We start from the raw sequence: 14,818 nt of genomic DNA, 5'->3' as shown, positions 1-14,818 counted from the left end.
ACAATCAAAATGGCCGCCGCGGGCGTCGGCTCGGAGGATTCTGGGAAAGCAGGAAAGGCGGGGCTGTGGTGGAGCTGAGATTGGGTGGATGTTGCTGTGGTTAGTTCTCACGGTAGGATGACAGCAACATAAGGGGTTTTCGACCGCTTTACGTAGTTCTGCCGACAAGCAGAGTCTTATTTTAAAACTTTATTTTTGTGAGGTGCTGGGGTTTGAACCCAGGGCCTTATGCATGCAAGGCAAGCACGCTACCAACTAAACTATATCCCCAGCCCCAGAATCTCATTTTTGTCTTAACAGGTGTCTCTTCTCCAGGCTTCTCAGACAACTTACATGCTCCTAGTTCTCATATTTCGCTGATCGTGTTCAATCCGTTCTGATATTGGAGTTCTTTGGGCAAGGTCTCCTTGGATGACTTTATAACGTTTCATGGATTTAACTATAGATATGATTCCCAAATGTGTATCTTCAGTTTGGACCTCTCCCTGGGATCTAGATTGTTATCCAATGGCCTATTATCTCCAACCGGACATCTACAAAGCATTGCAAACTTAAATTTATGTTTAAAACAAAACTTTGGCGGGGGGCGGGGGTACTGGGGATTGAATTCAGAGGCATTTGACCACTGAGTCACATCTCCAGCTCTATTTTTGTAGTTTATTTGGAGACAGGGTCTTACTGAGTTGCTTAACACCTTGCTTTTGCTGAGACTGGCTTTGAACTCGCAATCCTCCTGCCTCAGCCTCCCAAACTACTGGGATTACAGGCATACGCCATTGGGCTGGGCTAAGATGAAACTCTTGATTACCCATCCCACAGACCAAAAAACAAACAAGAGAACCCACTCTAACTTTTACCAGCTCAGTAAATTATTTTGATTATTCAACTGCCCACAGCTTTCGCTTCCAAACCATCAGCAAATCCTGCAGTCTTTATCATACCTTGAATTCATCCTCTTCTCCATTCATACTATCATTACCTAGCCCAAAGCACCAACATCTCACCTGGATGACAACAACCCCTACCCACTCTAGGCCTTGGATAAGCTAGGCAAACCCTCTACCACAGAGCTACACTCCCAGCCTACAATAACCTCTTTAAAAAATATAAGTGCAATTTAATTATGCAGAATAATGGGTTTCATTGTGGCATTTTCATATAGGCAAATAACTTACTTTGCTTACATCCACTCTCCCATTACTCTGCCCTTCCCTCATGACCCACTTCCTCTTTAGTAGTCTCCCTGTTATTTTTGTGTCCATCCCCCTGCCCCAGATTCCATATGAGGTAAAACCTCATACTTTTCTGACTTATATCAGTTAATATAATCTCTAGTTCCATTCATTTTTCTGCAAATGGCATAAATGCTTCTTTATGAGTGAATAATACTCCATCGTGTAAATATGCCACATTTTTAAAAGTTCTTTCATCCACTGATATGCACCTAAGCTGATTCCAGAACTTGGCTACTGTGAATTTTGCTATAATAAACACTGGTACGCAGTTATTTCTAGCATGTGCTGAATTTAATTCCTTTGAGTATACCCCCAAAAGTGGTATAACTGGATCATATCGTAGTTCTATCTTTGGTTTTTTAAGTACCTCCATGCTGATAATTCACATTCCTACCAACAGTGTGTAAGGGTTCCTTTTCCCCTTATCCTCACAAGCATCCTTTTTTGTATTTGGTTTTTTTTTTTTTTTTTTTGGTACTAGGGATTGAACTCGAACTCAGGGGCACTCGACCACTGAGCCACATCCCCAGCCCTATTTTGTATTTTATTTAGAGACGGGTCTCACTGAGTTGCTTACCTCGAAGTTGCTGAAGCTGGCTTTGAACTTGTGATCCTCCTGTCTCAGCCTCCCTAGCCTCTGGGATTACAGGCATGTACCACCACAAGGGCTCTTTTTTGTATTCTTGATCATAGCCTGGGGTGAAACATTCTGATGGGGGTGAGACTGAATCTCAATGCAGTTTTGACTTGCATTTCCCTGATGGCTAAAGATATTGAGCATTTTTTCATATACTTAGTACAATAACTAGACTTCTTTTCCAGCCCTGTCCCCCATACAAGTAGGTCCTGCAGTTGCCCAAGTGTTACTATTTTAAAAAAGTTCAATACTGTTTCCAGCACTCCACTTAGTAAAATCTTGTGAGTTATCCTAAACAAAAACAAGATGTCACACCCGTTCTTTATACTTTCATGGTTTCCCTTCACTCTTTGGACATAATTGAAACAGATCACCATCATTAAGGCCATATTTCATCAAGATCCTGCCACACTTCTAATTTCACTTTCTACCAATTTTCCTTGGCATTTCTAGCAATACTTGATTTTTCTGACATGCCAAGCGTTTCCCAGAATCATCCTGTATATGTTCACTTGAATGCCGCCTTAGGCCTTCCCAAGTTATCCTATCCTCCTATTTCCTTGGAAGTACAAATGAAGCATTAGTCTGTTGTTATCTTGCCTGCTTGTTTACTGTCTCACACTGGACTAGAAGCTTCACCAGAGACTTTGCCTTATCCTGTTACCTTCAGCACATGGTAGGTGAGTAAACTGGGACAAAATGACCCAAACGAAAATCATAAGTTAATGAATAACAAAGACAAGATTTCAACACAAGCTCCTCGACTGGCTATGTTCTGCATTAAGACAATAAACCTAGGTATGGAGCAGGACAGCTAAATGTCAGTTGCAATCAGGATTGGTGGGGAGGGGAGAAGCCCAGAGGAAGGAGTCCTGCAGCAGCAGTCCTGGGAGGCAAGAGGGTCGGTCATAGGTCACATGCTCAGAAGCCTTTGGTAACACTAAGCTACCACCTTTGTGGCCTCTACAGTGATCTCTCCCACTATGGTCAGGTGGAGGTTTAACAAAATGTCTCTGCCATTCTCTTGCCACACAACTTGTAGAGTTACTAAACTTACTGAGCACTTGCATGTATCTTTATAACTTAACTATCACCTACCTACCGACCTCATTTTGTCAGAAAAAAATGTGTAAAAGATGCCTAGCAGAATTGAGCTGTCAAAATATTTTTCCTTATTCTAAAACTTGTTTTATAATTGTTTCCTTATCTTTGAAAAACAGTGTCTTACGCTACTACAACCCTATTTCCTGACAAACAGGGTTAAATAAATATTGATAAATGTTTATTCTTAAAAGCTTTAACCCAATCACTTTGGTTTCAAAGCCTGTTATACATTGGAAATAGAATTATCTGTATCATTCATTTTACTAATCAATATGTCAGTGCCTATTACATGTAATCATTGTTCAAAGGATTGTGGCAAAGACAAAATTCCTAGTCTCATAGAGCTTTCCACTTAGTGAAAACTGTGAAAGTTATCTGTATTCGGATGGTATTTAAAGCCAATAGGCAGAATCCTAAGAAGTTGTATAGAATTCAAATTTGTTGAGATAACATCAAAGTCTATGGTTTTAAAGATTAGGCAGCAAATCTCCATTTTGAAGTTCAGGTTTGTTGGCAATAGCTTTTTAAGAACCCTGATAATTATACCTGATAGCAAATCAGACATGATGGGACAAATTATATTAAAGACAAAAATTAATTCAAGAGCACAGATTTTATGCATACTATTGAAATAAACACAAGAACAAATTAACCATGTACAGTTGAAAAAAGGGACACAAGCACTGAATATGCAGCCTTTATTTTCTTCAGGTTTAGAGTGTTTTGTGATTAATTATATAAAGATGAGGAACCAGTTTTACAACCTAAAAATATTTACTTATTAAAACTATATTAATACTTTAATAGACTATACAAAAAAGATAATGAGACAAACATGTGCATTTATGGAATTGCATGTCAGTCAGGCCAGATCCCTGCAGAGGGAATTCCCAGCATGACCTCATTGATCTGTGAGGACACAGAGCAATCCTTATATAGACGTACACATTCCTCCACTTGTCTAGCATGGTAGCCCTCCGCTTCTTAATGGTTTCCTTCTTCTATGAATGTGTACGTTTAGTTGTCTGCTTCTTAGAGCAGACATTTACCTAAAAGAAAGATTGTAATATTAACAGTTATTCAATTGGACCTATATAAAGCTCAACATGTTACATGGGGTTATAATACCTTTCTCAAAAGACATTTTGATAACAAAGTTGACAAACTGCCTAAGGGTTAAGTCAGAAATATTTTCCGAAACAATGTCTGAGTAATTACAAAATGTTGAGTGACTTAAGTTTTCCTAAAGAAAATATTCCTAAGGAGCCATTTTCAAAATAAAAGCTTAGAAAATAATTTCAGATTTTAAGTTACCTTCCTCATCCACCACCCATTGGGGGAGGGCTGGGGCCCTGAAGATGATTGATTCGACCCATTCTTCGGGGAGGGTTTCCTGGTGGCCTGGTAAAAGATAAAGTTAGTATCTACTGTTTAGTAGACATAATTTCAATGGATTCCTTCTGAACATTTAACTAGACCCTTTCATTTTTCAATCATCACATGATCCTTAAAGAGTCTTTAAAATAGAACTACCATTTGGATCAGGAGTTGAAAATTCAAATACTTATAGGAACCAGAGACCTAATGCAAGTGAGGAAACAGTCAAGCCAGGATTAGGATGAACAAGCCTCCAGCAACTCAGGCTGATTTCTACCACGTGGAAACACAAACCCAGCCCATACTATCTGACCTTCTGAGATTTTCATTAGCAGAAGCAAATTTATACTGTAAATTGAAATCTTTAATGTTAGCCATCAGTTTTCATCTTCTAATTTTGACTTTTCCTATAGGATTTTTTTTTGGGGGGGTACCGGGGATTAAGCTCAGGGTTACTTAACCACTGAGCTATAGCCCCAGCCCTTTTTTATATTTTATGTAAAGACAGGGTCTCTCTGAATTGCTTAGAGCCTCGCTAAATTGCTGAGACTCACTTTGAACTTGTGATCCCCCAGCTTCAACCTCCCGAGCTGCTGGGATTATAGGTGTGGCACCATCACACCAGGCTCCCGTAGGATGTTGAATGTATATTTTAGCTTTGCCAAATCAACTATTTATCAAATCAGAGGCAACATGATTTTTGATTTACAGTAATTCATTAATTTTTTGTGAAATGGAATTTAACTGTTAACTTCCACTGGTCTAACTTCACCCAAAATATGTAATGCAATTATAATAACAACTATTATCAATTTTAAAAAGCCATACCCTCTTCCATCGTCATATCTGGAATCGGATGAGTTTCCATAGCCTCTTCTTTTTTTCACATCTTGCTGAAGCAGAGTTTTAAAACTGAAACAAAGAACAGAAAACAACTGAGGTATCACTTTTGACCACATTAAAAATATATTTCCATGGTTTTAACTATCATTTTTGTGAAAAGATGTATAAAGCTACTCAGTAGTGCCAAACCTACATTTCTTGCACAGGTCAACAGGATCTAGCTTATACATGTGTCTAAATTAAGTATTATGTTTTCTGCTAAACCCACACTTATTTGCTAATAATTCCCTGAGACTGAGCATGAAACTAGAGTCCTCTCTGATTTCCTTCCTCTACTCTACATCAAGTGTCAGGTACCAGAGTCCGTTTTCACAGTGTCTCACTTTCCTCACCCCTGCCTTTCCCCTGCCAACAGCCTTTGCCTAACATTATCTTGGGAAGGAATGGGGTGACAGTGGTGTGGCAGAGGCACAGGGCTTCTGGAACTTCATTGAAAGGTAATTTTCTTTATTTGTGAAGAAGAAGGATTTAACAGTAAATTTAAGAATAAAACAGTAAATGGATATGGAGTAGTTGGGATATGTAAAACACTTTAAATGAGTTTTGCACATAATTTAGGACCTCACCTGTGTCTAGCTGAATTTTTCTATGGATCTCTCTTTCATTTTACACTCTACCCCTTTTTATTTATGTTCATGCAGCCATAAAATTAAGCTTTCTAGACCCACAACTACAAGCAAACTAAGTATAAAGCCCACAGCTCGATATTCACACTCCTCTGTCAACCTGCATATGGTTTTCTCCACATTGAATAACTTCCTCTGATGTCCAACATCCATAATCACGCCAATCCTGCACCCCTTGCAACGTGAAGAAGGAACTGTCTCCCATGATTTTGCAACTCTGCAGTACTTTAGGAGACAGTCAAATACACATTCAAACTTACCATAAGACTTATTAGTAGTTCTCATAAAACAAGCACATGAAAGACCAAAAATGCACTTAAATAAGAATTGCTTGAAATTATTGAGGAAGTTTAAATTGTTGTCTTCTCTGCATCAATTCTGTCTTTATTTAAAAAAGTTAACTACTTAGGATTTGGGTTTGTTTTTTTTAAAAAAAAAAAAAAAAACAACAGATAAAAATTCTCCTTATTCAGTTATTACACATAATGTAGAATAAAAGTTGCCCCATATATGAAAACAAGGAATCAGTAGACAGAATGCAAAGCATAGTCATTTGACAACAGAATTGACAGGCCTGGCTGCAGACTGAAATGGTTACAAAGTTAAGCAAACACAGCTAACTTAATTGGAAGATGTTTGGTGGTGGCAGCTTTCTCATTAAATGAATCTCAACTGCCCTTTCCAAAAATGATTTGAAAATTACAATTAACTGCTTCAGGAGAGCTAAGCTGAAGATATGCCACATAATGTACTATAATATACTTCAGTCAACTTAAACATCAGAGCAACTAAGAGCACTAGTATACTTACAACAAAACCACAAACTCAGCTATTCCCCAAAAGAAATCTGTTATCAAAGATAGTCTCCATGGGGACTGACTCCGGCTGTCCAACACTTGTCCTATAGAAAAGAATAAAGAAACTTTGGTAAGTACTACAAATTTCTGACCCAAGTGGCATTACATTTAGGTAGGCAACAATGATAAATTCAGTCAGCTGTTTCTATAGCCAACACAAGAATTTCTATAGCCAACACAGTCTACAATGTATGTATCATTCTAAGGAAGGGTTCAGGGAAGTAAAGCTCCATAATCCAGGGATCATTCCTTTAACATATCAAATGCTTACCTATGGTATATAAGTCGAGTGGTTGACTTCATACTATTCAAATATTTCTCTGAGACCTCTTTTGTTTTTATTAGTAAAATACATATAACAAGACATTTTAGTGATAAAATTTACATAATAAAATTTACCCCATTTTTAAGCATAGTTATGTGGCATTAAGTACATTCAAGCTGTTCTGAAATCATCACTACCATCCACCTCCAAGACTTTAGTCTCCCCCAACTGAAACTCTGCACTCATTAAACTCTGATTGCCCATTACCTCCTTCCTCAAGCCTTTATTATTATTTCTGTCTCTAAGAATTTGACTTGTAGGAACCTCATATAAGAGAAATTGTAGGGAGCCGGGCAGGTAATCCCAGCAACTTGGAAGACTGAGACAGGAGGATCACAAATTTGATGCCAGCCTCAGCAACTTGATGAGGTCCTAAGTAATTTAGCAAGACCCTATCTCAAAAAACAAAAGGGCTAGAAATGTGATTCCATGGTAAATTGCCTCTGGGTTCAATCCCCAGTACCAAAAAAAAAAAAAAAAAAGAATCATGTCTTCTTTTGTGATTAGCTTATTTCACCTAATAGTGCCTTATAAGTTACATCCACATTGTAGCATTTGTCAAACTTTCCTTCCTTTTTAGGACTAATACTCCAGAGTATGTATATATATTTATCCATTCATTTGTCGGTGGACTTAAGTTTCTTATACTGAATCACACTGCTGAGAACATGGTATAAACATCTCTTTATTCAAGTATTCTGAAGAAACAAATGGCTTGGGTGGATAGAAAGGAATGTTCAACCACTTCCATTTTAAAATATTTTTTCACTTGCAAAATCTCTTGCCTGTATGAAAAGATTGTTTATACATACTCTCACAAATTTTCAGAATGAGTTATTTTAATGAAATTCCTATAAATCAGCGAGTCCCCAGGCTATAAATACTGAAGGGAAGTGGCCTGTCCTTCATTAAAATGATCCCTATTTTCTATAACAGGATGCTCTTGAGCCTAACAATAAACTCTATCTTTGCCTCAAGCAAAACTGGACCTAATTTTTCAAAGAACTTTTAAATAACAGCAGCTACTACATGAAAAGTTTATACTCTAGTGTTTCAGTCTTGCAACTCAAGAGGTCAGAATATTTGGGGCAAAGAATACTGTCAACTACCTTGCCTCTCCAAGGTCCCAAGGGCTTTATCTGCTTACCACTTCTGCCCTGGTTTACTTTTCCTCTTTCCTTGACCATCTTATTCCCAGGTACCCACCTGGATCTAAGCTCTCATTGAGGTGGTGAGAAAAACTGGCTACACAGTCAAAAAAGAGGGTATAGGCTTGGTTCTGCCTCTTATAGCTCTGCTTTATGGGTTGATGTGACATTTATCTTGCCTGAGAAAAAGTATTTCAGGAATATCCATCACATGGAATTTTCAGGGGGAAATCATAAGATAGAAATAGAAATATTTTGTGCCGACAAGTACAAATCTAAAAAGGGTCTAACTGGAACCCACCAATTCTTCGGTTGTGATTTTAAAGAATCTACAGTATGCACACCCATAAGTCTATCTTTTTGTTTGCCCTTCCCCCATGCCAGTTTATAAAGGCAGAAGCCCCTGTCCTCTAGTATCCCCAGAGGGAAAAAAGGTGCTTGAATAAAACTACATTTCTCAACTATAAAAGTGAGATAAAGTTGGGCGTGGTGGGGCACTCCCATAATCCCAGCAATTCAGGAGGCTGAAGGAGGAGGATGGCAGGTTCAGCAAGCCAGCCTCAGCAACTTAGTGAGATCCTGTCTCAAAATTTTAAAAAAAGGTTAGGGGAGATAAAAGGTCCTAACAGGATATTTATGTGGCTCAAATAGAATACTGTATATACATTAAAGCATTCAACAAATACAAGGAATTACTCAATAATGCATAAATAGAAGCTACTAGTCTTAATCACAAATAATATAAGATAAACTAAAGTCTGCAAGTGTCCAAAACTAAGATGAAATTAAATTTTGACGCTTTCCTTTAGTGTCCAAAACCAACTTGTTTCCAGGATTTTTAAAGTGGGAGATAGGATTTGGTAAAGCAAAGAAATGCAAAGTACACTCAGCAGAGACTTCTCACCGACTGCCCTAACAGTCTGGAGATAAACAGATGATTCAAGTAGAACCAGTACCTACTTCCAGTGATCCAAAAACTACTAACATTGCACCACGGAATATCACCTGAGTCAAACAGGTGAGCAGCAGTTGGTTTGACACTGATCTCATCCATTATACTAAGTCTTTTCTTTCCAGTCATTTCCTTTGTAAACTCACAGAATTAAGTCTCTCTCAGATCCTCTATTCCTATGATAATTAATTTGCTCCTAGAGACAAGGGTGCTTTTTCTTTAGTTCCTGGAAAATCGGGCAAAAAGTTGGGTATATGACTGGCTACACTCTTTTGGGGGAAGAGCCTATCCAAAGCTTTTATCTAATTATGGCCTTAGGCTAGTTCTGGTTTGGGGATTTTTTTTTTTTAAAACACATTAGAGAAACAGTATGGTTAATAAGGCCGCTGATCCTAACCTACCTGGGTTCGAATTCGAACTCAGCCATTAACTACTTTTGTGATCCTGGGCCTCTGGCCTCAGTCTCCATCCTTAAGACAGGGATAAAGCATTACCTGACTAGGCAGTTACAAAGACTAAACGAGGCGAGAAGCACAGGGGCTCTAACAGTGCTCAAGGCAAAGAAAGAAAGCGCAACGTGTACCAAGTCAACATCCCGGTCTCCACTAGTTAAGGACAGCCACGCCCGAGAGCAAAGATCACTTTCGCAAATCCGCAATCAGAAGCTCGCCGTACAAAGCCTAGGGCTCCAAGATCTCCGTGCTTAGCTTCACGTCCGCAGGACCCCACTCCAGGGGACCTCGGTCCCCGACCGTCGTCAGCACAGGGGACGAACGCTGACGCGCTCTAGGCTGGGGCGATTTCGCATCCAGCTTCGCCCGATCACTCGGCACGAAGGCCGGGAAAGCCGCTTGGGGGCCTGGGCCGGACGAGATAGGATGGGAAAACAAAATTCCGAAATCCGGCCTGCCTGGAAATCGGCCACCCCCACATCCCCTCCAACTCACCGTTCGAGATGTAAACCATCTTGCCTCCTCTTCCCGGCTTCCCAGCGACTAAAATGCCACGCCCCTCTCGGCTTCCGTAACTCCCTCCGCGCCGGCTCTTCAAACGTCACAGGCCACGATTAGAACGAACGCTGTTGAGGAGGGAGGTGGGAAGAGCCCATTGGCTGCTGGCGGAGACACGCCCCTCGACGGAGTTTTTGTCTTGCCACTCAGGCAACTTCCGGTGGAGGCTGGGGAGCCGGTGGTGGGAGGTTCTGTTGATCGTTATCCTGCCAGAGCCCATTGCCTGAGTTTTCTCAGATTTGGGTGCGGACGGGCCGTTTGCACCCTAGAATGGGCAAAGCTGCTTTTGATTGATAGGCACAGGGTCAGGGTAGGCAAAGCGTGGGGGCCGATTGAAGACAATAAATTCCTCAGAACTTTCCTGACTTGTGGACGTTTGAAGGTGTGGAGGTGTTAGTTTGGGGATTTGATTGGAGGGATGTGCCCTGGCGTGGTGACTCCCGCGAAGAACTTCAGTGTCACACCTTTGGGACTATACTGCCAGGCCCCTCCTAGATGTATTCATTCTCTTTTAAACCAGTATTTTCTGCTCTGTGTTCAACAGAGGTGGAGTTTTTATCAGCTTTTGTGAAGCAATTGTAAAACTTCAACCTTAGCTAGACACCTTTCTCTCTGCGTGATGTCAAGACACGTCCTGGTTATTAAATAGGAACCGCATTCTTTTGCTGCTCCATCCACTCGGCTTTTCGGTTCCTTAAACACGGCAATATCTTTTTTGTCTAAAGGCCTTTGTACTTGCTGTTCTTTTTGTGTAGGCGCCTAATGATTGGTCTCCCCATCCTCAATTCTTAAGCCGCGTGGCGTCACCTTGGGAAGGCCCCACCACCTTCCTTAACAGGAAAAGGAAAATTGCATTTTGGAAATAACTGTACTTTATGTTTAACAATGTTGGTTAAGATTATATGTTCTAATACCTAGAATTGACAAAGATTTCATTTTATGGTGATTTGGGGGAGAAGAGAGCCCCCCAATACCCCGCCAAAAAAGTGCATCATAGGAAAAAACAGCATCCTTTATCACATTTGAAATTTTTGCTGCACAATCATAGATGAGTTTTGCAAAAATACTAGAGGGAAGGATCCTAGGTATTCCTAAAGGCCTTAACCCTGACAGTTGCCACCATCAGCTCTCCCCTGCTCTGTACTCCCAGTTTTCACATTTTCAACCCTTAAGCAGTTTTTCAAACTGTGGCAAGAATGACCTTAGGATAGAGATCATATTATGTCCCTGTTGCTCCTAAAATAAAACCCAGGTTCCTGTCATGGCCTATAGATCCATTATCACCTGTCCACTTGATTGTCCTTTTCAGTATACCTACTGCCACATATGTGGCATTCAAATCATGTCTAGAATTTTTTTTTTTTTTTTTTTTTTAGTTTTGTGAATCCACTAGGTTTTTGGTGTCTCCGGGATTCTGCACATGCGTTCCCCTCTACCTGGAACACTTTCTCTGATTCCTTGCACATTCAGAGCTGTTCATCTGTCAGCTTGAGTGTCATCACTTAATAGTGCTCTTCCATGGCACCTTGTGATTATTTTCCTTTTTTTTTTTAATCTGTTATGAAATTGTTTATTGTGTAATTGATTTTTGTCTCTTCCTAAAGAAAATTTCTAAGGGAGTCCTGTTTGCCTTGTTCTCTTTTTTATCCTCAAGGTCTACCATAGCCTTTTGTGGCAGGTACTTGGATAAATTTGTTGGTTAGAGACAGAAAGAAAACTGTTCCTTAATAGACCCCTGTTTTCCTGCATTGTTATCTCTACTCATGTGCTTCCTCTTGATGAGAACTATCCAATAAAATCGCAAATGAAAAAAAGTGCATAGTTAGTAACAAGATGGAGTAGAGGACAAATATGACATCTCCCCTCTTTCCCTAACCTCCATTGTCTAGAACTATAAGTTAGCCATTAGCCATATGTGACTGTTGAGCACTTGAAATGTGAGGAACTGTACAAAATGTACATTAGATCACAAAGATTTAGAATGAAAAAATGTAAAGTTTTTAATATGACTTTAGGAAATGAGAATATTTTGGATATTGGATTAAATAAAATACTTACAGTGATTTTACTTTTTTTCATTTTTTAATGTGACTACTGAAGATTTTTAAATTACATCTATGGCTCTCATTCATGGCTCACATAACATTTCTGTTAGACAGTGCTGGTCTAGAAGACATATTTTATTTGCCCAGCATATAAAAGGCACTCAGTAACTATTTTGTTGAATGGATCACTGAATTACCTCATAGTCTTTAATGATGAATAATAGTCATACGGGGTTGGCTAAGTGTCAAGCACTGTTCTAAGCACTTTACATTTATTCTTCTTTTTTACATTTATTCTTCATAACCCATTTGATCTTCACAATATCAATAATAGCTTAACATTTGCATAGCACTTACCCTGTGCCAGGCAATGTTTTGAGTACTGTTCATGTATTCATTCATTGAAATCTTAACACTATTAAAATGGGCTCCCATTCCCATTTTACAAATGAGGAAACCCAAATGACTTGTCCATGATCACAGAAGCAGAGCTTAGAATCAAGAGCCTGGCTTTACAATTCATGCTTTAAACCCCCGTGCTATACCACTTCTCCACACCTAGGCAGATGTATTGAAATAGGATATACTTCAATGTGGTGCATATAGTATGGGGTGGTTTTCTGGAGACTATTCCAATGTATCTCAGTTCTCAAAATTGCAAAATAGATTCCTAGACCCCTTTCCAGAAAAAGTTCTGTGATTTCTAAGTGGATTACTTTCCATCTCTGCACCAATCCCTTGGCCAGAGGGATGAACTATTCAGAATGACAGTCACCTCTGAAGCTGAATCTGGAATCAGTCCCATTTAGAACAGAGGGCCTGGGAGTTGGAGAGGACTGGTGTTTCCAAGATAGCAAAGGAACACTGGGTTACATCAAAACAGTCAGATGCCCTCAATATTGCCTTCAGGGAACATGGGAAATAGATGGCATTTATATTCTTTATTAACCTTTAATGTGTCTGTTCTTACGGTTATTGCCTTTGTGGTCTTTATTTCGTCTGGGCTCAGAAACGTTAACTCTTTAATTGTCTCATTTTTCTATCTTATCCTGTTCGTTATTGCTTTTCCTGGCAACTTCTAATTGATTTCGATTTTTTTTTTTAAGTTATATAGCCTCAGACTGGCTGTGCTGTGCAAATCAGCATTTTTTTTTTTTGAGCCAATAAGTACCTTGTTCATTCCTTCAGCTCAAGTGATGATTATTTTACTCTAAAAGTTACTTCCTCCTTTTTTCTTTTCGTGTGTGTGTGTGTGTGTGTGTGTGTGTGTGTGTGTGTACACATGTGCAGGCATGCTGTCACTGGGGATCAACCCAGTGTGTGTGTGTGTGTGTGTGTGTGTGTGTGTGTGTTCTACTACTGAGCCACACCCCCAATCACCTAGAAGATACTTTTTAAAAATTTACCTGAGCTTATGTTCTGAACAAAAATGGGAAAATGTTCATAAAAATTCACAGTGCAATTTTCCTTGGAAATTTTGGTTGGTTAAAACTGGAATTTGGTTAGAATTTTTCCAGGCATAGTGGAGCATATCTGTAATCCCAGCGGCTCTGGAAGCTGAGGGAGGAGGATTGTGAGTTCACAGCCAGCCTCAGCAAATTAGCAAGCTCCTAAGGAACTCAGAGAGACTCTGTTTCTAAATAAAATACAAAAATGGATTGGGGATGTGCGCCAGTGGTTAAGCAAACCTGGGTTCAATCCCCAATACCAAAAAAAAAAGTTTGAAATTTCATTGGTACTCTGTAAAATATGTCTGCAAAAGTTTTTTGTTTTGTTTTTTTTTTTTAGTTTTATGAACACCCCCAATTTTTTTTTTTCATATTTCCAGGACTCTACACATGCTTTTCATCCTACCTGGAATACTTTCCCCTAACTCTTTGATATTATCAGTTTCATAGTGGGCCTGTCTATTTACATTTAAATAGTCTTTTTTTAAAAAATAGGAATAAAGAATACCTTGACTTAAACTCATGACTCCATTACAGAAACAGAAACACTATTCCAATTATAAATTTTAAACTTTTAAATTGATTCAGTTTTAGCATTCCTGGCAAGTGTAATATAAACTGTTTTAGTGGTAGATGGAATGGGACGCGAGTACAGATTTTCAAAATAAAACCCTCAGAGATTTGGGTGTTGGTTGCATTGTAGAGACACTGAATAATCATTAAAAGAAAATATAAATATTTTTATAATTATGTTCTTTAGTATCAAAATACTTTCTAAGTCTTGTCTTTAGATCCCTAAATGTGGAGTATAAGAAGTATAACAGAAGTGTAAATTTTATTATTATGTTTATGGATCTCAGGATAACATTAATCTTTATATTTAAAAAAACTAGTGTACATATATATACCATATGACTTTAAGGAATGCATAATTTACTATTCTTATCACTCACTTGTTTAGAGCACTCAATGGTTTTTGGATCTTTTTTTTCCCCCACTTTAATGTACACGTACTATTAAAATCAAAAGCTGTAAATGGATCTCCCATAAAGACCAGGTCTCCTTTCTTTCCCTGAAGCTCACAATTCTAAAATTTGATCATTGAAGTCTCACTGATAGATATGTCTCTGAATTTCCATCTTGTTTTGCAT

General features: G+C 38.9%; 1 protein-coding gene across 2 annotated transcripts; it reads right to left on the bottom strand.

Moving 5' to 3' along the window:
* Window positions 1–3,660: 3,660 nt before the first annotated feature.
* Selenok (selenoprotein K) lies at window positions 3,661–10,269 on the bottom strand. 2 transcript variants are annotated; one of them, XM_078038430.1, is made up of 5 exons: window positions 10,112–10,269; window positions 6,693–6,783; window positions 5,182–5,265; window positions 4,291–4,377; window positions 3,661–4,025 (listed from the first exon to the last, which is right to left on the bottom strand). In XM_078038430.1, the coding sequence occupies exons 1-5, from the start codon at window positions 10,128–10,130 to the stop codon at window positions 4,022–4,024; spliced, it is 285 nt and encodes a 94-aa protein (XP_077894556.1). In that variant the 5' UTR covers window positions 10,131–10,269; the 3' UTR covers window positions 3,661–4,021. The 2 variants fall into 2 exon arrangements, with proteins under 2 accessions (XP_077894556.1, XP_005317271.2); XM_005317214.5 differs by lacking the exon at window positions 3,661–4,025 and having other exon boundaries at window positions 4,287–4,377.
* Window positions 10,270–14,818: the final 4,549 nt, after the last annotated feature.

The sequence above is a fragment of the Ictidomys tridecemlineatus genome, chromosome 2, assembly GCF_052094955.1.
Source record: "Ictidomys tridecemlineatus isolate mIctTri1 chromosome 2, mIctTri1.hap1, whole genome shotgun sequence".
Taxonomy (NCBI): domain Eukaryota; kingdom Metazoa; phylum Chordata; class Mammalia; order Rodentia; family Sciuridae; genus Ictidomys; species Ictidomys tridecemlineatus.
The sequence above is the reverse complement of the archived record's forward strand: the minus strand, read 5'-3'. Positions and strand labels throughout refer to the sequence as shown.